The 24,425-nt window shown below is 42.1% G+C and overlaps 1 protein-coding gene across 1 annotated transcript in view; it reads left to right on the top strand.

Moving 5' to 3' along the window:
* The window catches only part of sh3bp2 (SH3-domain binding protein 2), a 119,789-nt gene that overhangs the window by 20,493 nt on the left and 74,871 nt on the right, over positions 1 to 24,425 (top strand). Inside the window, exons 2-4 of the mRNA XM_048528238.2 lie at positions 1,832 to 1,880; positions 11,110 to 11,252; positions 15,343 to 15,445. Of these exons, the coding sequence (XP_048384195.1) occupies positions 11,114 to 11,252; positions 15,343 to 15,445 (242 nt within the window). The 5' untranslated portion in view covers positions 1,832 to 1,880; positions 11,110 to 11,113. The remainder of the gene's footprint in view (positions 1 to 1,831; positions 1,881 to 11,109; positions 11,253 to 15,342; positions 15,446 to 24,425) is intronic.

Raw genomic sequence — 24,425 nt, 5'->3', positions numbered from 1 at the left:
GGTTGCAGCCAATTAAAGAGGTTTAAAAAGAGTGGAGCCAGTTCACACTTCCTCACCCATTTGTAACAAGATTGGTTTCCCAGGCTAGAAACATGGAAAATAGGAACAGGGCTAGGCGCTTTGAGCCTGCTCCACCATTCAGCATGATCATGGCTGATCATCCTATTTCAACACCCTGTTCTCAATTTTCCAGCAAATTTCCCTCAAATCTTTTGGTCCCTTTAGTCCAAAGAACTACATCTTTATTTCTCCTGAAAATCTTCAATGTTTTTGGCCGCAACCGTTTCTTGTCGCCAAAAATTCCACAGGTGTTCCCATACTATCCACAAACCATAAAGAAATTGGAATGGGGAAGATATTCCTGGAGTGTATACGGATGGTTTTCTTGACCAATATGTGGAGAAACCAACTGGAGAGGAGGCCATCTTAGATTGAGCGCTGAGAAATGAGAAGGGAATCATTGCCAATCTAGCTGTGCAAGACTCCTTGGACTTACGAAGGGGAAATCATGCATGTCAAATCTGTTGGAATTCTATGAAGATGTAACTAGTAGAGCTGACATGGTGGAGCCAGTCGATGTATATTTGGACTTTCAGAACGTGTTTGACAAAGTCCGACGTAATAGACTAATGTGCAAGATTAAAGCACATAGGATTGGGGGAAGTGTTTTGAGATGGATAGAAAACTGGTTGGCAGAGAGGAAACAAAGAGTAGGAATTAATGGGTCCTTTTTAAATTGTCAGGCAGTAACTAGTGGGGTGCCACAGGGACCGGTGCTGGGACCCCAGCTACTCACAACATGTATTATTGATTTAGATTACGCTGTTGAGTTGGATGATCAGCCATGATGGTAAAGAATGGCAGAGCAGGCTCAAAGGGCCGAATGGCCTTCTCCTGCTCCTATCTTCTATGTTTCTGCATTTTTATGTTTCCATTAATATAATGACTAAAACCCACCTGTTTCACTAATGCCCTTTAGGGAAGGAAACTACCATCCTTACCTGGTCTGGCCTACATGAGACTCCAGATCCACAGCAATATGGTTGACTCTTAACTGCCCTCTGGGTAATAAGGGATGGGCCATAAATGCTGCCTGGCCAGCAATGCCCTCATCCAGTGTATGAATAAAAAAAAGTCTAAATGGTGAGGTGAGAGAAATAATGGGAACTGCAGATGCTGGAGAATCCGAGTGTGGAGCTGGATGAACAAAGCAGGCCAAGCAGCATCCTAGGAGAACAAAAGCTGACGTTTTGGGTCTAGGCTGTGTTCATCCAGCTCCACACTTTGTTATCTCTAATTGGTGAGGTATTGCCTTAGAGTCCACTTGCTAACCAATCAGCACCCCTTACTCATAGACAATAAATAGTTGCCGCATTCGATTTGGTATTCTTCTATTTGTCTTGATCAGTGTAAGGTGAAAAATTTCCACAGCATGTCTCATTATTTTCAGCAATTTTTGAATTCTGTACTACCAGACGACTATTGCCCAAATAACAAAAACAGAAATTGCTGGAAAAGCTCAGCAAGTCTGGCAGCATCTGTGGAGAAAAATCAGAGTTAACATTTCGGGTCGAGTGACCCTTCTTCAGAACTTAGCTGTTAAGTCTGATTTCTGTCCAAAGATATTGCTAGATCTGCTGAATGTTTCCAGCAATTTCTGTTTTTGCTTCTGGTTTCCAGCATCTGCAGTTCTTTTGGTTTTTATTGACTACTCCCTAAGGCTGTTTTTATGTTGTTGACATGCTGGTTTGATTGCGAAAAGTATTACTGTTTTGTTGGCTGCCTTTAGAACCTGCTTGAATAACAGTAATTTGCTATTTGTTTTCTGCAGGATTTGAGTGACCTTCATAATCCTCCACTATAGTGGCCTCTCCTGACAGGTACATACTCTGCTGTTCAACATTGTTGTGGTTACTTCTTTATGATTTTTCCAATTCATATCATGCTGGTAGAAACCCAAAAGTGAAATTTTGACGCAACATTATCTACTGTAAACTGCAGTTCCGATGACCAACCAACTAAATGGTGTCTGTCAGTGGTATGAGTATCAGCCTGGGATACCAGCTTCTGGTAGACATCACTAGCAAGCACAGTGTTTATTCTCTCTGCTCAGATGGTGCCAAACCCAGCTGAGTTTCTCCAGCATTATCTGTGTTTGTTTGTGTTGAGACAGATTCAATATTGGGAAGACACTGTCATCCACAGAGCAATACAGATGCACAATTAAAGCTTTGTTCACATGTACACTGTACATGCTGTTCATTCTCGCATCCTCTTACTTACCATTCAGCTAAAATTCACTGTTTCTACTCATTTAAACTGAAAGTAAATCTTCCTCTGCATTATCCCCAACAAACAGTCTGAAGGCTGGCACAGCACAGGGTTAGATAGAGTAGAGCTCCCACTATTCTTTTCACTGAAAGTAAAGATTCCTCTACACTGTCCCTATCAAACATGTCCAGGGCAGGTACAACATGGGGTTATGTGCAATATTTATTTGCCTATCCTTAACTGCCCTTAAGAAAGAGATGGTGAGCTGCCTTCTGTGTGGTTTGTTAGGTCATCTAACAGGACAGTTAAGAATCAATCACATTGCTTTGGGTCTGGATTTACATACAAGCCAGATAATTAAAAATGGTAGATTTCCTTCTCTAAATAGTACTAGAAAAGCCAAAGATACAGTTTCTCAGGCAATCTCTGACTTTGTAACAGATGTTAGACTAGTTTGCCTATAGTTTCTTGATTCCTGTTTTCCTCCCTTCTTGAACAGGATTGTCACACTAGTAGTTTTCCCATAATCCAGAGCGTTCTGGAATATATCGACCAATGCCTCCACTATACCAATATCTTAGTTTTTAATTGGAAATTTTCTTTGACCACATATATTAACCACAGGTGGTTCATCCTTTTCACAGAATCCTCCTCTTTCACCAGAAATAAAAAATGCTGCAAATTATGAAATATCTGCTTACATGTCTACCAATGCTCATCCCCAGGCTTTCCCCTTAGTGCATTTTGCCAGCCAATTTTAGACATCTCTTTCTTCATACCTCTGTAATTGCCCTTAGTTAAGTTGAGGACTGAATTAGACTGGTCACTTGAACACAGAAGTAATTGTATCAGTGATAATGGGAACTGCAGATGCTGGAGAATCCGAGATAACAAAGTGTGGAGCTGGATGAACACAACAGGCCAAGCAGCATCAGAGGAGCACAAAAGCTGACGTTCCGGGCCTAGTCCCTTCATCAGAAAAGGAACCTGAACCCCAGCAAAATTCCAAGATCGAAGAGGGTAGGATCTCTGATAATTCGAACAAGAAAATGGTTCACAGGAGATTAACTTTACACAATTATTTGCTTGCAAACATTATGAAAGGTAGCATAATCTGACAAATATGTCTATTGCATACAAGAGCATTAAATTAGCTCAAGTTATTATCAATTCCAGACACTAGCAACAGGTTGCTGAAGAAGAGAAAGGCACCTCTGCTTGAACCAGGAAAATTTGATTTAATCAGTGCTGATTCAGCCAATCTCATCTGAACTTTACAAGCCACAGTTTGTTTCGAGCTTGTAAAATCATACTCAGACACATGTATCTGTTTCGTAATTAAGAAGGCCAGTAGATCCACAACATTGTGGGCTGAAGGGCCTGTTCTGTGCTGTACTGTTCTATGTTCTATGTTCTATGTTCTATCCCTTCATTGCTGAGGGGATGAAGTATAAATGTAGGGATGTCCTGCCACATCTGTACAGGGAATTGAAGAGATTTCATCTGGAGTACTGTACAGAGCTTTGGCTACCTTCCTGACAATGAGGGCAGAATTTCATTGGGACCTGTTCAAAGAAAATTCATGCGGCTGGTTCCTGGGAAGAAGAAGTAGCCTTATGGGTAAAGGTTGAACCTGTTGGATTGATATTGGAGTTTAGAAGAATGAGATATAATCTTGTTGAAGCATATAACATGCTGAAGTAGCTGAGATATTGAGGGAATGTTTCTCTTTTTGGGTGAATGTATAACTAGGAAGCACTATTTAAAAGTAAGGTGTTTTAAGATCATATTTCTACTCTTAGGCTTGTTAATTTTTGAAATTCTCTCCCAGTGGGCAGTGGAGGCTGTTTTTGAGTTATAAGGTAGTCAAGGACTATGTGGAGAGTCAAGGAAAATTGAGCTGAGGGCAAAATCAGCTACTATCTGGTCTAATAGAAAAGAAAGTTAGTTAGCTTAGTGGCCTACACCAGCTCCTATTTCTTATAATGTTTTGAAAAATGTAGACAGATACAAGTCCTGAGGGAATGCTGGACTTTCAGGGTGCCATCTCTTGGATGAGACTTTAACTGTGGCCCTGTTTGCTCCCTCAGCTGGATATAAAATATGTTTTGTTTTATTTTACAGCAGCAAAGTTTTCTGGCCAATATTCATTTGCAAACAACATCATTAAAGTAGACAATAAACAATAGATAATAGACATTAGGTGCTGGAGTAGGCCATTTGGCCCTTCGAGTTAGCACCACCATTCATTATGATCATGGCTAATCATCCACAATCAGTATCCCGTTCCTGCCTTATCCCCATAACGCTTGATTGCACTATCTTTAAGAGCTCTATCCATCTCTTTCTTGAACGTATCCAGAGAGTTGGCCTCCACTGCCTTCTAGGGCAGAGCATTCCATATATCCACCACTCTCTGGGTGAAGAAGTTTTTCCTCAACTCTGTTCTAAATGGCCTACCCCTTATTTTCAAACTGTGTCCTCTGGTTCTGGAATCACCCATCAGCGGAAACATGCTTCCTGCCTCCAGAGTGTCCAATCCCTTAATAATCTTATACGCCTCAATCAAATCCCTTCTCATCCTTCTAAACTCAAGTGTATACAAGCCCAGTCGCTCCAATCTTTCAACATATGATAGTCCCGCCATTCCAGAAATTGACCTCGTGAACCTACGCTGCACTCCCTCAATAGCCAGAATGTCCTTCCTCAAATTTGGAGACCAAAACTGCACACAATACTCCAGGTGCGGTTTCACAAGGGCCCTGTACAGCTGCAGAAGGACCTCTTTGCTCCTATACTCAATTTCTCTTGTTATGAAGGCCAGCATGCCATTAGCTTTCTTCACTGTCTGCTGTACCTACATGCTTGCTTTCATTGACTGATGTACAAGAACGCCTAGATCTCGTTGTACTTCCCCTTTACCTAACTTGACTCCATTTAGATAGTAATCTGCTTTCCTGTTCTTGCCACCAAAGTGGATAACTGCACATTTATCTACATTAAACTGCAACTGCCATGCACCCGTCCACTCACCTAGCCTGTCCAAGTCACCCTGTATTCTCATAATGTCCTCCCCACATTTCACACTGCCACCGAAATTTGTGTCATCAGCAAATTTGCTAATATTACTTTTAATGCCTTCGTCTATATCATTAATATATATCGTAAACAGCTGCAGTCCCAGCACCGAACCTTGTGGTACCCCACTGGTCACTGCCTGCCATTCCGAAAGGGACCCGTTTATCACTACCTTTTGCTTCCTGTCAGCCAGCCAATTTTCAATCCAACTCAGTATTTTTCCCCCAATACCATGTGTCCTAATTTTGTTCTCCTATGTGGGACTTTATCAAAGGCTTTCTGAAAGTCCAGGTACACTACATCCACTGGTTCTCCCTTATCCATCTTCATAGATACATCCTCAAAAATTTCCAGAAGATTAGTCAAGCACGATTTCCCCTTCGTAAATCCATGCTGAGTCTGACCTATTCTGTTACTGCTATTCAAATGAGTCGTAATTTCATCTTTTATAGTTGACTCCAGCATAGTTGACTCCAGCGTCTTTCCCACCACTGACGTCAGGCTAACCAGTCTATAATTTCCTGTGTTCTCTCTCCCTCCTTTCTTGAAAAGTGGGACAACATTTGCCACCCTCCAATCTGCAGGAACTGATCCTGAATCTACAGAACCTTGGAAAATAATTATCAATGCGTCCACAATTTCTAGAGCCACCTCCTTAAGTACCCTGGGATGCAGACCATCAGGTCCCGGGTTATCGGCCTTCAGACCTAACAGTCTATCCAACACCATTTCCTGCCTAATATAAATACCCTTCAGTTCATCCATTACCCTAGGTCCTTCAGCCACTATTGCATCTGGGAGATTGCTTGTGTCTTCGCTAGTGAAGACAGATCCAAAGTACCTATTCAACTCTTCTGCCATTTCCTTGTTCCCCCTAATAAATTTATCCGTTTCTGACTTCAAGGGCCCAATTTTAGTCTTAACCATTTTTTTTCTTTTCACATACCTAAAAAAGCTTTTACTATCTTCGTTTATATTTTTGGCCAGTTTTCCTTCATAGCTCATTTTTTCTCTGTGTATTGCCTTTTTAGTTATCTGCTGTTGCTCTTTAAAAGCTTCCCAGTCCTCTGGCTTCCCACTCATCTTTGCTATGTTATTCTATGTTGCCTTATCAATAGTGCTTTGTTTGTAGGAGGTTTCTATATGCGAAGTCGGGCTATGGGTTCAAATTCCAAACACTGCAAATTGTAGAACTAGATTGAATTCAAGAATCTTAGTTCATTTTTGGTTGAGTGGAACTAATTTGGTAGCTTTCCCAAAGTGTGGCATAGTAGAACTTTGGGCAACTTATTCTGTAGGATTCTAAATTACACTGTGCCAAGGGACAAATTTAAACTTGTGTTGATGTGAAGGTTACATAGCGTATATGCAATGTTAAAGTATTCAATCTTTACCATGTAATTGTTACCTCTAACAGATAACTGTGCCTACTTGATTTTGATTTACTTTATAACCATTTGTTGTTCTCTGCCCACAACATCAGCTGTGACACAAAAAGCACTGTCTATAATTCAGAAATAAGGAGGTGTGAATGCGGAATGCGTAGGCGAGTGGAGATGAGCAAACCTATAAATAACTTTCACTAAAATAGCAGCATTGTGCTGACGCATTCTTGTTTGGCAACATTTCTGTAGAGTTAGAACTTGGGATCAGGAGTCTGTTATTTAATCCTTCAAGCCTCAGTCAGCTACATCGTGGCCAATCTGTATTTTCACTTCAATCACAGGCCTACGTTCCGTAACTCTCTATACTTTTATTTGACAGAAATTGACTTTGAAATTTTCAGTTGTTTAATTTGTTTTGGAGAGGGCATTGTATTCAATACAGGTAGAAATATGAGATTCAAAAATAAATAAATTTTCCTCTCCCTTTCTTTTCAATCATATCTTCTACTCCCCGTATCCTCAACTGCACCTCAGTGGGTCGTAGAGTCATCCATTCACACAGTCATACAGCTCAGAAACAGATCCTTCAGTCCAAACAGTTCATGCCACCCAGACACCCCAAACTAAATTAGTCCCACCTACTACACTTGTCTCATATTCCTCCAAACATTTCTCATTCAGTACTTATCTAAAAGTCTTTTCAACATTGTAACTGTACCTGCATCCACCACTTCCTCTGGAAGTTTAATCCACACACTAACTCCACTCTGTGTGTTAAATATTTTCCCCTTATGTCTTTTTTAAATCTTTCTCCTCTCACCATAAAAATATGTCCCCTAGTCTTTATATCCCCACCCTAGTGAAAACAAACCTGCAATTCACCTTATCTATACCCCTAATGATTTTATAAACCTCTATAAAGTCACCTTTCAACCCCCTACACTCCAGTGAAAGATGTCCCAGCCTATCCAGCCTCTCCTTATGACTCAAACCCTCCATCCCCAGTAACATCCTGGTAAATTTTTTCTGGAACGTCTCCAGCTTCCTCTATCTTTCCTCGAACAGGACAGCCAGAACTGGACACAGATTTCCATAAGAGGCCTCACCAATGTACTGTACTTTGGATCAGAAAATTGTGTTTCATGTCGCATTTTAGTAAGTTACGTTTGCAACTTAGTTCAGCATTGCTATTGCAGTATTGAATGGTAGCATACAGTCAGAGGCCTTTTCTTACATAAAAGGTTAAGCAGAGGCTTTTTGTTTTAAAATCACACACAACTGAGTAACATTCCAACCACCAAAATCAACTTGACTCTTTTTCTGTTTCCCTTTTTAAACACCAACCACCGTTAGTAAAACGTACATGTAGCCACTTAGATATTTAAAACCTGTTAAGGGCAATACAAAGAATCAAAAGTATGGGTGAGGTAGTGACAGAACAGACTAAATCAAAATGGAATTGGAGGAGAATGGTTCTTATTTTTTTTCTTCATACACAGAACATATAGAATATAGAACATTACAGCACAGTACCTGCCCTTCGGCCCTCGATCTTGTGCCGACCTGTCATACCAATCTGAAGCCCATCTAACCTACACTATTCCATGTACGTCCATATGCTTGTCCAATGACGACTTAAATGTACCTAAAGTTGGTGAATCTACCACCGTTGCAGGCAAAGCGTTCCATTCCCTTACTACTCTCCGAGTAAAGAAACTACCTCTGACATCTGTCCTATATCTTTCACCCCTCAATTTAAAGCTATGTCCCCTCGTGCTCGCCGTCACCATCCCAGGAAAAAGGCTCTCCCTATCCACGCTATCTAACCCTCTGATTATTTTATATGTCTCAATTAAGTCACCTCTCAACCTCCTTCTCTCTAAAGAAAATAGCCTCAAGTCCCTCAGCCTTTCCTCGTAAGACCTTCCCTCCATACCAGGCAACATCCTAGTAAATCTCCTCTGCACCCTTTCCAAAGCTTCCACATCCTTCTTATAATGCAGTGACCAGAACTGTACACAATACTCCAAGTGTGGCCGCACCAGAGTTTTGTACAGCTTCACCATAACCTCTTGGTTCCGGAATTCGATCCCTCTATTAATAAAAGCTAAAACACTGTATGCCTTCTTAACAGCCCTGTCAACCTGGGTGGCAACTTTCAAGGGTCTGCGTACGTGGACACCGAGATCTCTCTGCTCATCTACACTACCAAGAATCTTTCCATTAGCCCAGTACTTTGCCTTCCGGTTACTCCTACCAAAGTGCATCACCTCACACTTGTCCTCATTAAACTCCATTTGCCACCTCTCAGCCCAGCTCTGCAGCTTATCTATGTCTCTCTGTAACCTATAGCATCCTTCTTCACTATTCACAACTCCACCGACATTAGTGTCGTCTACAAATTTACTAACCCATCCTTCTACGCCCTCATCCAGGTCATTTATAAAAATGACAAACATCAGTGGACCCAACACCGACCCTTGCGGTACACCACTAGTAACTGCTCTCCAGGATGAACATTTCCCATCAACTACCACCCCCTGTCTTCTTTCAACAAGCCAATTTCTGATCCAAACTGCTATATCTCATACAATCCTATTACTCTGCATTTTGTACAATAGCCTACTATGTGGAACCTTATCGAACGCCTTGCTGAAATCCATATACACCACATCAACCGGTTTACTCTCATCTACCTGTTTGGTCACCTTCTCAAAGAATTCAATAAGGCTTGTGAGGCACGACCTACCCTTCACAAAACCGTGCTGACTATCCCTAGTCAAATTATTCTTTTCTAGATGATTATAAATCCTATCCCTTATAACCTTTTCCAACACTTTACCAACAACTGAGGTAAGGCTCACTGGTCTATAATTACCAGGGTTGTCTCTACTCCCCTTCTTCAACAGGGGATCCACATTTGCTATCCTCCAGTCGTCTGGCACTATTCCTGTAGACAATGACGAGTTAAAGATCAATGCCAAAGGCTTGGCAATCTCCTCCCTGGCTTCCCAGAGGATCCTAGGATAAATCCCATCCGGCCCAGGGGACTTATCTATCTTCACACACTGTAGGATTTCTAATACCTCTTACTTGTGAACCTCAATCCCACCTAGTCTAGTAGCCTGTATCTCAGTATTCTCCTCGACAACACTGTCGTTTTCTAGAGTGAATACTGTCGAAAAATATTCATTTAGTGCTTCCCCTAACTCCTCTGACTCCACACACAACTTCCCACTACTATCCTTGATTGGCCCTAATCTTACTCTCATCATTCTTTTATTCCTTAAATACCTATGGAAAGCCTTAGGGTTTACCCTGATCCTATCCGCCAGCAACTTCTCATGTCTCCTCCTGGCTCTTCTGAGCTCTCTCTTTAGGTCTTTCCTGGCTACCTTGTAACCCTCAAGCGCCCTAACTGAGCCTTCACATCTCATCCTAACATAAGCCTTCTTCTTCCTCTTGATCAGAGATTCCACTTCCTTCGTAAACCACGGCTCCCGCGCTCTACAGCTTCCTCCCTGTCTGACAGGTACATACTTATCTAGGACACACAGGAGCTTTTCCTTGAATAAGCTCCACATTTCTAACATGCCCAAGCCCTGCAGTTTCCTTCCCCATCCTATGCTCCCTAAATCTTGCCTAATCTCATCGTAATTGCCTTTCCCCCAGCTATAACTCTTGCCCTTTCCATCACTAAAGTAAACATAACAGAATTGTGATCTCTATCACCAAAGTGCTCACCTACTTCCAAATCTAACACCTGGCCGGGCTCATTACCCAGTACCGAATCTAATGTGGCTTCGCCCCTTGTTGGCCTGTTTACATACTTTGTCAGGAAGCCCTCCTGCACACACTGAACAAAAACTGACCCATCTATAGTACTTTAACTATAGTGTTCCCCGTCAATATTTGGAAAGTTGAAGTTCCCCATGACAAGTACTCTGTCTCTCTCACTCCTAACGAGAATCATCTTTGCTATCCTTTCCTCTACATATCTGGAACTATTCGGAGGCCTATAGAAAACTCCAAACAGGGTGACCTCTGGTAAAATTAGGTAATTACCTGAAGAGAACAAATTTTTGCATGGCTAAACAGAGGAAGTAGAAAGTGGCAACAAATGGGCTGTTCTTGCAGAAAGCTGGAATGGATGGGATGGTCTGATTGACTTCCTTCTGTACTGAAACCATTCTGTGAGTCTGCGACTCTGCAATGACAATAAAAATACAAGTATACAGTAGTCTAAAGTTCAATGAAGACTCGAGCCTATTTAAATAACTATTTGGTACTGTGCTAAGTTACAGTTATGAAATTATCATGTTTGGGACTGTTTGAATTTAATACATAATTAGCAATTTTTAATATTTTGTTTCAGCACAATGGCCACTGGAGTAGAGGAAAATTGGCCAGTCCCAATGCGAGCGATTGGGGCTCAGAACCTTCTCACCATGCCAGGAGGGGTTACACAATCTGGCTACCTCCATAAGAAAGGAGGATCCCAGTGGAAGATCATGAAGTGTAAGTTTCTCAATCACGCAGTTTGTGGTTTCGGGTTTATCAAACCAAGTTCTTCACAAGCTCCTTCCACTGATATCAGGTTCAGAGACGCTTTCCTCCCACCCAGTGTCAGTTTCCTCTAACTTCCCTTCCTCTGCACTTGTAAACACATCCTCTGACTGCTTATCTGATATCTCTGTGAAGCTCTTCAGAACAGTTTACTACGTCCAGTTCATTTTAAGAAATGCAGGGTTTTGGTATTTGTACATGTTCTGGATTGCATATAGATAATTAGGTTGATACAAACATGTAACAAATATTGGCCAACACATAGGGAGAAATTGGCTCCTTGTCTTCGTAATAGCAGCCCTAGATTCTGTTAAATTCTGCTGAGAGAGCAGGCTGGAATCTTAGTTTAATATCTCACCCTAATGTTAGAGTACGATAGGAGGGGTCAGTAGTTGAATAAAATTATTTTCACTTGTCCATGATTGTAAATTATTTGTGGAAGAACAAATGTCTACTTCTATCAATATGGTCCACTTTTCGTCTCCTGGGATCTGGACAGTGTAGATCAAAGATACTGACAATCTCAGTGGTTACACACTACACAGCCACATTTCCTGAACCTGGGCAACACTAGTTTGCGTAAAAGCTATGGGTGACGCGGGGAGATAAAATTCAGCCCGGTCTTGTCTCCCACACTCTAACAGAGTAATACTGTGGCTAACCATGACTGGGATTGCTTAGCACAGAAAGGGCACTTCCCGCCAGTTGCTGTGATAATGGGAACTGCAGATGCTGGAGAATCCAAGATAATAAAATGTGAGGCTGGATGAACACAGCAGGCCCAGCAGCATCTTAGGAGCACAAAAGCCGATGGTTCGGGCCTAGACCCTTCATCAGAGGGGGGGATGGAGTGAGGGTTCTGGAATATTCCAGTTTATTCCAGAACCCTCACCCCATCCCCCTCTCTGATGAAGGGTCTAGGCCCGAAACGTCAGCTTTTGTGCTCCTAAGATGCTGCTGGGCCTGCTGTGTTCATCCAGCCTCACATTTTATTATCCTGCCTGTTGCTGCATTGAGTCACAGTGTTGATTTTTTTTACACTGTGGGTCTATTTTGCTCTTCTTCCCCTTTCTTGACTTCCTAACATCACAGATTGTGTTAGTAAGGACAGAAGGACACATAACTAACTCTGTAAGTCATTTTGAAAGCAGCTGCTGTGAAAGTCTAAACTCGATCAAATCTCCAATTTCTCAGCCTACCTATGGGTGAAGCCTGGTCTTTGGCTACTCTTCCACACCAAGGAAGTGGGAAATCCAAATACTTATAGATTTATTTTCAAAATTATGTAGAATCATAGAAGATGGCAGCACAGAAAGGCAAGGGCAGCAAGTCCAGTGACCCTAGGCATCAAGGGATATCGAGATTTTGATAAAGAAAAAGAAGAAAGCATATGTTAGGTGCAGAGTGTTTAAAACACAGAAGGTCCTTCAGCAATACATAGTGTAGGAAGATACTTAAAAAAGAAATTAGGAGGGCAAAGAAGGAGCACAAAATATCTTTGGCGTATAGGATTATGGAAAAATCCAAGGCTTTTTATGAGTATTATTAAGACTAAGAGGAATATCAGGGAAAGCGTGGGATTTATCAGAAACCAAAGGGGCAACCTGTGCGTGGAGCCAGTGGACATGGGTGAGGTCTTAAGTGAACACTTCTCATCTGTATTCACAGAGGAAAAAGACAGTTTGGCTGGAAAGTTCAGTTTGGATGGTGTGATTCGAGAACAAGTTAAGATTAATAAGGTAGATGCACGAAGCCCCAGGTCCTCGTGAAATGTATCCTAGGTTGACATTGCAGGCAAGGGAGGAGACTGCTGGGCACCTGGAAGAGATATTTAATAACTTGCTGGCCATAGGTGAAGTGCTAGCATAACTTAACCCTAACCCTATCCTTTTCTGTAGAAGGGTCTAGGCCCGAAATGTCAGCTTTCCTGCTCCTCTGATGCTGCTTGGCCTACTGTGTTCATCTAGCTCTACACCTTGTTATCTCAATATCTAATGTGGTTCCTTTGTTCAAGAAGGATAGCAGGGATAGGCCAGGTTATGACAGACCAGTTAGTCTGATGTCAATGGTGGGAATATTATCAGAAAGAATTCAGAGGGACAGGATTAATCAATACTTTGAAAGGCAGGGATGGTCAGCATGGATTTGCTAGAGGGAGATTCTGAATGACTAATTTAGTTTAACTTTTGAAAAGGTGACTGACTGTATTGATGATAGTAGTGCAGTTGATGTGGTTTACATGGCCTTCACTAAGATTTTTGACAAGGTTCCACATGGAAGGCTAATCAGAAAGGTAAGAGCCCATGGGATCCATGGCAAGTTACAAAACTGGATTCAGAATTGGCTTCCAAATGGGAGGCGAAAGATGATGTTGGATATTGCTTTAGTGACTGGAAGCCTCTGATCAGTATGTAATACATGGCTTAGTGCTGGGACACTTGCTATTTGATATGTACATGAAAGTATTGGATGTGAATGTAGAGGGTTTAATTAGCAAGTCTCTTCAGGATATTAACAGAGAAAGAGGGGGTAGATAAAGATAAACTATTTTCTCTGCTGAAGATTCTAAAACCAGGGAGCATAGTCTGTGAATTAGGCCAGTCCATTCAGCAGCAATGTTGGAAAGTACTTCTACACACAAGAAATGGAGGTTTGGAACTCTCTTCCTTTGATAGCAGTTGATGCTAATTCAGTTGTTAAATTTAATTAGACAATTTTTAAATTAACAATTTGATATTAATTAACAATTTAACAACAAGGTAGTCATATGGAGTTAGGTCACAGATCAGTCATGATCTTATTGAATGTTAGAGCAGGCTTGATGGGCTGAATGACCTACTCATGCTCCTGTGTTCTGATCTTCCGAAGGTTGCAGATGACATGAAAATTGGTGGCATTGTTGATCGTGGGGACAACAGTCACAGGCTATAGTCTGATACTGATTAGCTGCTAAATTGGGCAGAGCATTGGCAGAAGGAATGTAATCCTGCAAAGTATGAGGTGATGTATTTTGGGAGATCTAATAAGGGGATGTGAAATAACTGCGTAGAGGCCAGTATCCTGTCACCATGTCATCCTTTATTTACACATGCACAGTACATGAACTGTGACCACCTAGCTCAGAGCCAGTCCCTAGAGTGAGGAGATTCTCTGAGACACCTGTTTATACCTGTCAGCCAGGGTTCCCTGCTTGGCCTTTGGAGTACTTGGGAACAAGGTGACTTTGATGTACAAGTCTATAGATCCCTGAAGGTGTCAGCATAGATAGAGAGGGTGATGAAGAAGCCATGCAGGATGTTTGCCTTCATTAGCCAGGGTGCAGAATATAGGAGCAGGGAAATCTTGTTGCAACTTTAAAGAGCATTGATTAGATCACAGATGGAATACTGTGTACAATTCTAGTCATGACACTATTGTAAGAACATATTTGCACTGGAGAGGGTGCAGAGAAGATCCACCAGGATATTGCCTGGGATGGGAAGACTCAGTTATGAGGAGAGATTGAAAAGGCTGGGTTTGTTTTTCTGAGAGTAGAGGAGGCTGAGAGGGAGTCTGATTAAGATATTCAAAATTGAGAAGCTTCGGTAGAATAAATCATGAAAATCTTTTCCCCATTGGCAGAAGTATCTAAGACCAGAAGGCATTGATTTAAGGTAAAGAGTAAGTGATTTAGAAGGAATCTGAGGAAGAATGTTTTCACTGGGGGGGGTGGAAGATATATAGAATTTGCTGCCTGACACAGTGGTGAAGGCAGGTGCTCTCATGTTTCCACACTGGAGGGAATCTAATCTAATCTAATAACATTTAAGAAATGTGGACATGCACTTAAAATGCCAGGGCACAGTAGGCTATGGACAAAGTGCAGGTAGTGTAGTTTGGCTTTTGTTGGTTATTAGAGACATGGTGGATCAAAGGACCTGTTTCTATGCTGTATGACAATGACTATGACTTGTCTTCTCTGTTTATGAGGTTCCCTAGCTTCCTCACTTTATTCCAGGACATGTTTTTACTGGTCTAAAATCAATTCTATTTATGGTTTCAGGGCCACTGCGATTTGTTATCATTCACAAGGGCTGTATTTATTACTTCAAATCCAGCACTGCGGCCTCTCCACAGGGAGCTTTTTCCCTGAATGGGTACAACAGGTCAGTATGGAACAATCACATTACTTGTGTTAGACCTTGCCTGAGGGTCAAGGTGGGTCAGTGTACGTTTCAGGTTTACAACTTCTGCAGTATTTTGCCTTTATTCATGTGTATCAAAAGAGTTTGCATGTTTGACAAGAATATGATTTGAGGCAATGTGATTTGGATCTGGGGATAGGGAGAGCTGAAGGCCTAGTGGTATTATCACTAGACTATTAATCCAGAAACTTAGCTAATGTTCTAAAATCCCACCACAGTAAATGTTGGAATTTAAATTCCATTAAAAATGATTCTGGGGAGAAAGTCCCATCTGGTTCACTAATGTCCCTGAGGGAACAAAGTCTTCCATCCTTACCAGGTCCTGGGTAGACCTGACTCCAGACCCACAGCTACATGGTTGACTCTCAGCTACCCTCTCACATGGCCTGAGCAAGGCACTCAATTGTAGCAATCACTACAGAGTCACCACAAAGAAAAGAAGTTGGAGGAACACCTAGCATCGACCTCGGTGGCAAAAACAGCCTTGTTGACATCTGGGGTCTAGTATAACATGTTGGGGAGCGCTGTCTCAGACACTAGTCAAGCATCAGCCATGGTCATACTCACAAAATAATTACCTGACAGACAATGCACCAGACACCACCATCACCATTCCTGGATGTGTCCTGTCCCACCAGCAGGACAGACCCAGGAGAGGTGGCAGTACAGTGGTATACAGTCAATAGACAATAGAAAATAGGTGCTGGAGTAGGCCATTTGGCCCTTCGAGCCAGCACCACCATTCATTATGATCATGGCTGGTCATCCATAATCAGTATCCTGTTCCTGCCTTATCCCCATAACCCTTGATTCCACTATCTTTAAGTCAGGAAGGAGTCGCTCTTGGAGTCCTCAACATTGATGCTGAATCCCGTGAAACCTCATGGCAGCAGGTTAAACATAGGCAAGGAAATCTCTGGACTATACCCATAGTCCCTCAGCTGAATGAATCAATATTTCCCTGTGTTGACAACACTACGAGGAAGTACTGAAGGTGGCCGTGCATGAAAGGTACTTTTGCTGGGGGATTTCGATGTTCACCACCAAGACTGGGTCTCAGCAGCACCTGGCAGCAGGTGGTGAGGCAACCACCAAGAGGGAAAAACATACTCAATCTCATCCTCACTAAAATGCCAGCTACAGATGTACCTGTCCATGACAGTATTGGTAAGGGTGACTATAGACAGTCTTTGTGGAAACAAGGATCTAGAACAGATCTAGCAATTCGAGACTCTGTGTCAATGAGGCACTTTGGGCCATCAACAGCAGCAGAATTGTACTCCAGCACAATCTGCAACTTTATGACCATATCCCCCACTCAACCATTACCATCTAGCCAGGGGATCAATCTTGGTTCAATGGAGAGTGCAGGAGGGCATGCCAGGAGCAGCACCAGTCACGATAAAAATGAGGTGTCCATAATACCGTAATAGGAAGGGAAGTAGGCTATTTGATCTGTAAGCTTACTCTACCATTCAATCAGATCATGACTGATCCGATATCCCTCATGTCCATTTTCCTGTGTTTCCCTGTAATCCTTGATATCCCTACTGATGGCTGATCCATCTTTGTATCTCAGCCTTAAGCTCAAGGACTCTGACCCCACAACTCTTCGTGGCAAGTAATTCCAAAGACTCAACACAATCTGAGAGAAGAAATTCCTCATCATCCCAGTCTTAGAATGGTACCCCCTAATTCTGAAACTGTGCCTTCTGACTCTACCATGAGAGGGAACATTCTCTCAACATGTATCCTGTCAAGCCCCTTAAGAATCCTGTACATTTCAATGAGATCATCTCTTTTTCTGCTAAACTGCAGTGAGTACAGTCCCAACCTGGTAACCTTTACTCATAAGACAATCTCTCCATACCAGGGATCATCTTAGTGAACCATCTGTGAAAAGTCTTCAATGAAATTATATCTTTTCTCAAAACAAGTGGACCAAAAATGCTCACAGTGCTTCAGAAGTGGTCTCACCAGCATATTGTACAGTTGTAGTAAGACTTCTCTACTCATACTCCAATCCCTTTGAAATAAGAGGCAAAATGCCATTCACCTGCCTGATTACCTGCACCTATGTTGCAGCTTTCTATAGTTCTCTCCATTTGGATAATACTCTTTTATTCCCCTGCCAAGGTGAACAACTTGATTTTTTCACACTTTATATACCATTTGTGAGCATTTTATCCACTTAATTAACCTATCAGTGGGAGGTGATAACCTAATGGTATTATCACTGGACTGTTAATCCAGAGACCCAGATAATGTTCTGTTACTTGGGTTCAAATTTCACCACGTCACATGGTAAAATGTGAATTCAATAAAATAAAATCTGGAATTACAAGTCTAATGATGATCATGAGACCATTGTCGGTTTTTGGAAAAAGAAATCTGGTTCACTAATGTCCTTTAGGGAAGGACATTGTCATCCTTACTTGGTCTGGCCTACATGTGACTTTAGACACACAGCAATGTGATTAACTCTTAACTCTCCTCTGGGCAATTAGGGATGGGCAATAAATGCTGGCCTAGTCAGTGATGCCCTCATCCTGTGAATGAATAAAGAAAAAAATGTAAACTGTTTGTCTTTCTCTCTCTCTTGCTACCTTCTTTTCCACCTATTTTTGTGTCATCTGCAAATTTTGTATTCTCTTCCTTCCCCTAACCTCATTAGTATATATTGTAAACAGTTACAGTCCCAGCACTGATACCAGTGAAACCCCATTGGTTACAGGTTGCCAATTTGAAAAAGAACCCCCTGTCTCTTCTCAGCTTTTTCTGACCATTAGCCAATTCTCTATTATTGTCAATATACTACCTCCAACACCATGGGCTTTTATGACTAAACCTTTTGTGAGGAACCTTGTCAAATGCCTTCTGGAAGTCCAAATACAACACATCTACTGGTGAAACTACCAAACAGGACTACTAGCATGCCAGATTGCATAACAGTAGTTGAGAGAGCTAAACAATCCCACGACCAGTGGATCAGTTTCAAGCACTGCAATCCTGCCATATCCAGTCGTAAATGGTGGTGCACAATTAAAGTAGTCACTAAAGGAAGAGACTTCACAAATATCTCCAAACTCAATGATGTTAGAGCACAACACATCAAAACATAAGACTGTAACATTCACAATAATCTACAACCAGAAGTGCACATGAATGATCCATCTTGGCCTCCTCAGGAGGTCCTCAGAATTACAGGTGCCAATCTTTAGCCAATTTGCTTCACTCCACATGATACCAGGAAATGATTGGAGGCACTGTATCTGCAAAGGCTATGAGCCCTGACAGCACTGCAGCATTAGAACTGCAGAGCTAGAACAGCACAGCAGGTCAGACAGCTTCCGAGGAGTAGGGAAGTCAACTTTTCATCCCAAAACATTGACTTTCCCGCTCCTTGGTATGCTGTTTGACTTGCTGTGCTTTTCAAGCTCTACATTTATTGACTCTAGCTTCCAGCATCTGCAGTCCTTACTGTGTCCAAATAGAACTGAAGATTTGTGCTCTAGAACTTGCTGCTGTCCGAGCCAAGCTATTCCACTACAGCTGTAACATCTACTTGACAATTTTCTACCCAGGTATGGTTCTGTACATAAAAAACAGGATAAATTCAAAACCAATTACCTCACTAGCACTTTACTCTCAATCATCAAAAGTGATGGAAGGTGTCATCAACATTGCTATCAAGCAACACCCACTCAGAAATAACCAGCTCAGTGTTGCCCAGTTTGAGTTCCACCAGGGCCACCCAGCTCCCAACCTCAGTATAACCTCAGTTCAAACATGGACAAAAGAGATGAGAGTGAGGTGACAGTGACAGCCCTTGATATCACGGCTTCATTCAACAAAGTGCCATCAAGGAGCCGTAGCAAAACTGGAATCAATAGTTATCAGGGGCAAACTGTCCATTGATTGGAGTCAACCCTGGCAAATAGGAAGAAGGCTATGGCTGTTGGAAGTCAGTGGTCTCACACTCCAGGATATCTCTGCAGGAGCTCCACAGGGTAGTGTCCTAGGCCCAACCTTCTTCAACTGTGTCAGCAATGACCTTCCCTCCATCACAAGATCAAAAGATAAGGGATATTTGCCAATGATTACACAATGTGCAGCACCATTCGCAACTCCTCAGATACTGTAGCAGTCCATATTCAAATGCAACAAGACTTGAAAAATATTGAGATTTGGGCTGATAAGTGGCAAGTTAAATTCATGCAACACAAATGCCAGACAATGACCAAATTCAATAAGAGACAATCCAACCACTGCCCCTTGACATTCAGCAGTGTTAATCACATTGTCAACATCCTTGGGATTAGCATTGACCAGAAATTCATCTGGACTTGCCAGATTAACATAGTGGCTACAAGAGCAAGTCAGAGGTTAGGAATCCTGCAGTGAATAACACAACTCCTGATTCCCCAAAACCTGTCCACCCATCTACAAGGCAAAAATCAAGAGTGTGATGAAATATTCACCACTTGCCTGGTTGAGTACAACTCAAACAACACTGAAGAAGCTTGACACTATCTAGAACATAGCAGCCGTTTGACAGGCACCGCATTGACAAGCACCCACCACTGATGTTCAGTAACAGCAATACATACCATTGGCAAGAGGAGCTGCAGAAGTTCATGAAAGATCCTTAGACAGCACCTTTCAAACCCAGTCTAAAAGGCCAAGCGCAGAAGATACATACGGACACCACCCCTGCAAGTTCCCAACCATGTCACTCATCATTCTAACTTGGAAATATATTCCCCTTCCTTCACTGTTGGAGAGTCAAAATCCTGAAACTCCCTTCATAATGGCATTGTGGTCTACCTACAGCACACAGACTGCAGAAGTTCAAGATGGCAGCTCATCACCACGTCAAGGACAATTAGGGTTGGGACGGGCAATAAATGCTCTCCAGCCAGTATTTTACACAGCCCATGTGAGAATGAAGAAAATGATTTTGCCAACAGCATATTAAACCATACAGATAGCTGGCCTTAACGAGGAGTGTAATGTGGTTGCACATGAAGTCCAGCTATGAACTCAAGTGGAATATTGAAGCAGGAAGGCACCTTGCGATGAGACAAAAAAGACTGCATATGCTGGAATCCAGGGTAGGTAGGAGACTGGAATAACACAGCAAGCCAGGCAACATCTGGAGGAAAAGAGTAGTCAACGTTTTGGGTATTACCTTTCTTCAGCATCTTGAGATGATCTGGTCCTATTGTTTCAAAATGATCAAAAATCATAGATGTTCCTGGGAGAGTCTACTGTTCAAGGCTTCTCAGGCTCCTGCTGTAGTAGAAAGGAAATGCTTGTTCTAAAAACAGTCTTCTCCAGTACATTTTTAGACATAGATGACATCAAACACATTAACCTTTGTTCATTCACGCCACTGGGTCCTTCTTGTAGAAGTCAAGCTGGCTTATCTTAAATTAAAAAATGATCATTCTTGTAATGAAAGAAAGAGTTTGCATTTATACAACACCTTTTGTGACGTCTGAAAGTGCTTTAGCTAGTTAATTATACTTGAAGCATAATCATTGTTGTTGGGTAGGAAAGGCAATAGCCAATTGTGCGCAGTCAGTTTCTACAAACAGCTGTTGTGTTAGTGACTAGATGGCTGACAGATAATTCATTATCGGCCAGTATATGAGGAGGCGTCTCCGCTGCTTTTGATCACATGCTGTGGCTTAAGAATTTTTATGTTCACCTGAGAGAGCAAGTGGGGCCTTTATTTAAAGTCTTATTGAAAGGATAGCACCCTTGACAGTGGAGACATGTGCATAGAAAGATACATTTGGATATAGAGACAAGCACACACACAGAGGCACACACACAGATAGGGATGTGTGCATACTGAAAACGATGCACACACACAGTTAGAGATTTGCACACTCAGAGACATGCACAAGCAGACAGATATGCATTCAAGCAAACAGAAATGCCTGCACACAAACACACACACACACACGCACAGACACAAGGGCACACATAGATACAGACGTGCACCAAAAAAAGCATGCACACAAACACACTCACAGGTACAGATGTATGCACATAGAGATGTGCAGACAGGTACAGATGCATGCACACAGGCAGATATATGCGCACACATTCTGTACACATGGAAAGATACATGTCATTTAGGGAAGGAAATTTGACATCATGGCCTGGTCTGGCCTACAGGTGACGTCAGACCCACAGCAAAGTGTTAAACTCTTATATGCCTTCCGGGTGATTAGCAATGGGCAATAAATGCTGACCTCACCAATGACACCCACATCCCATGAATGAATAAACAAAAAGAGATGTGCACATAGAGTCAATGGCTTGGACACACAGAGACAGACAGAAATGCATACGCAGCAACACACATACAGAAATTACCTCAACTGAAATTCTCCAGTTTATACATTCTATAGTCAGGAGACAAGTGATGTGAGTGACAATGTCTATTCATATTCCATTATAAACTGTATAAATAATTAATGTAATCCTTGAGAGGAACCCAGTCAGTTATCAAGGTCTTGAGCACATCTTGACAGCTCATACAGTTCAGTATAATAAAGTGTGAAGCTGGATGAACACAGCAGGCCAAGCAGCATCTCAGGAGCACAAAAGCTGACGTTTCGGGGCTAGACCATAGTTTGCTGCAAAGCTATTGTTAATGACTGTCTGTCAGAATATAAAGCACAGAAACAAGCCAATCAGTTCAATCAGTCTATTTTGTTTATATTGCATTTGAACTTCAACAACTACTTTCTCATCTACCTCTATAAGTATACCTCCCTATCCCCTTCCTCCTCACATGTATCTATATTTAAATTCATCCTTGGCATCATAGAGGTCAACAGCACAGAAAAGGGCCCTTCAGCACTTCAAATTTGTACTGGTCAAAGAAATACCAACTATCTATACTAGTCCCATGTTCCAGCACTTGGCCCATAGCTTTGTATGCCTTAGCCTTGCAAGTGTACATCTAAAATCCTTTTTAAGTGTTATAAGGGTCTCTGCCTCTCCCACCATCACAGCAATGAGTTGCAGATTCCCACCACCCTCTGGGTGAAAAAGATTTTCCTCACATTCCCTCTAAATCTTCTACACTTACCTTAAGTCTATGCCCCCGGTCATTCATCCCTGCAACAAGAGGAAAAGTTTCTCCTATCTGTGCCCCACATCTCAATCATGTCCCCCTTAATTTACTCTGCTCCAAGGAAAACAACCTGGTCTGTCCATAACTAGAACTCTTGAATGCATGACTGTATTGTCATGTGTATTTTACAGTAAGAACGCAGTAAAACTCTTGCATCCTGGTAAATTCACCCCTGCACTTTCTCCAGTGCAATCAGATCTCTTGTATGATGTAGATTCCCAAACTGGACATAATAGTCTAGCTCTAACCTCTCTGATGAAGGGTCTAGGCCCGAAACGTCAGCTTTTGTGCTCCTGAGATGCTGCTTGGCCTGCTGTGTTCATCCAGCCTCACATTTTATTATCTTGGAATCTCCAGCATCTGCAGTTCCCATTATCTCTGATAATAGTCTAGCTGTGGCTTAACCAACTTTTTATACAATTCCAGGATAAGCCCACTCTGCTCTTAAACTCTTTCTCTCGGCTCATGGAAGGAAGTATCCAAGATGCCTTCTAAACCACTTTATCTAACTGTCCCGCTACCTTAGGGGACTAGTGTATATGCATACCAAGATTCCTTTGATCCTCTGTACTTTCCAGGGTCCTATTTTTCCAGCCCAAGTACACCACCTCACATTAATCCAGATTGAATTCCATTTACCACTGATCAGCCCATCTGACCGGAGGATCTATATCCTCCTTTCTCCTCACTTTTTACCACCCCACCAATTTTCTTGTATCATCAGCAAATATAATGATCAAGCCCTGTACATTCAAATCTAATTCATTAATATGTATCTCAAACAGTGAAGGTCCCAACAGTAATCCCTATGGGACCCCATTGGACACAGGCTTCCAGTCATAAAAACAACCCTTGACAAACACCCTCTGCTTCCTGTCACTCAGCCAATTGTGGTTCCAATTTGCCAAATTTCCTTGGATGTATAGGCTCTTACCTTCGGTATCAGTCTGCCATGTGGAACCTGAACAAAAGTTCTTTCGCTTCTTATCAAAATGTTTGCTAAAGTCCAAATAGACTACAAAGAATGCATTGTCTTCACTGACATATCTGGTTATCTCTTCGAAAAAGTTGGTCAGAAATGACTTCCCCTTAACAAAAGGTTGCTGACTGTTAGAACATAGATAGAACATAGAACATAGAACAGTACAGCACAGAACAGGCCCTTCAGCCCACAATGTTGTGCCGACCATTGATCCTCATGTAAGCACCCTCAAATTTCTGTGACCATATACATGTCCAGCAGTCTCTTAAATGACCCCAATGACCTTGCTTCCACAACTGCTGCTGGCAACGCATTCCATGCTCTCACAACTCTCTGCGTAAAGAACCTGCCTCTGACATCCCCTCTATACTTTCCACCAACCAGCTTAAAACTATGACCCCTCGTGCTAGCCATTTCTGCCCTGGGAAATAGTCTCTGGCTATCAACTCTATCTATGCCTCTCATTATCTTGTATTATCTTGTTCTTGATTAATCCCTGCCTCTCCAAGTATAGATTGATTCAGTTCATCAGAATTGCTTGCAATAGTTTCCCATCACTGAGGTTTGACTGACTGTTCTGTAGTTCCCTGTTTTATTCCTTGGTCCCTTCTTGTATAAAAGTACCACATGAGACGTCCTCCAGTCCTCTGGCACCTCTCCAGTGGCCAGAAGGGAATTGAAAATTATTGCCAGCATCCCTACCATTTCCTCTCTTGTCCAATTGAACAATTCTTCCAGCCCTGGAGATTTATCTACTTTTAACCCTACCAGACCACTCCAAATCTCTTGTCTGACTAAGCTAA

This window comes from Stegostoma tigrinum, chromosome 3 (genome assembly GCF_030684315.1).
Source record: "Stegostoma tigrinum isolate sSteTig4 chromosome 3, sSteTig4.hap1, whole genome shotgun sequence".
In the NCBI taxonomy this organism is placed as follows: Eukaryota; Metazoa; Chordata; class Chondrichthyes; order Orectolobiformes; family Stegostomatidae; genus Stegostoma; species Stegostoma tigrinum.
The sequence above is the reverse complement of the archived record's forward strand: the minus strand, read 5'-3'. Positions and strand labels throughout refer to the sequence as shown.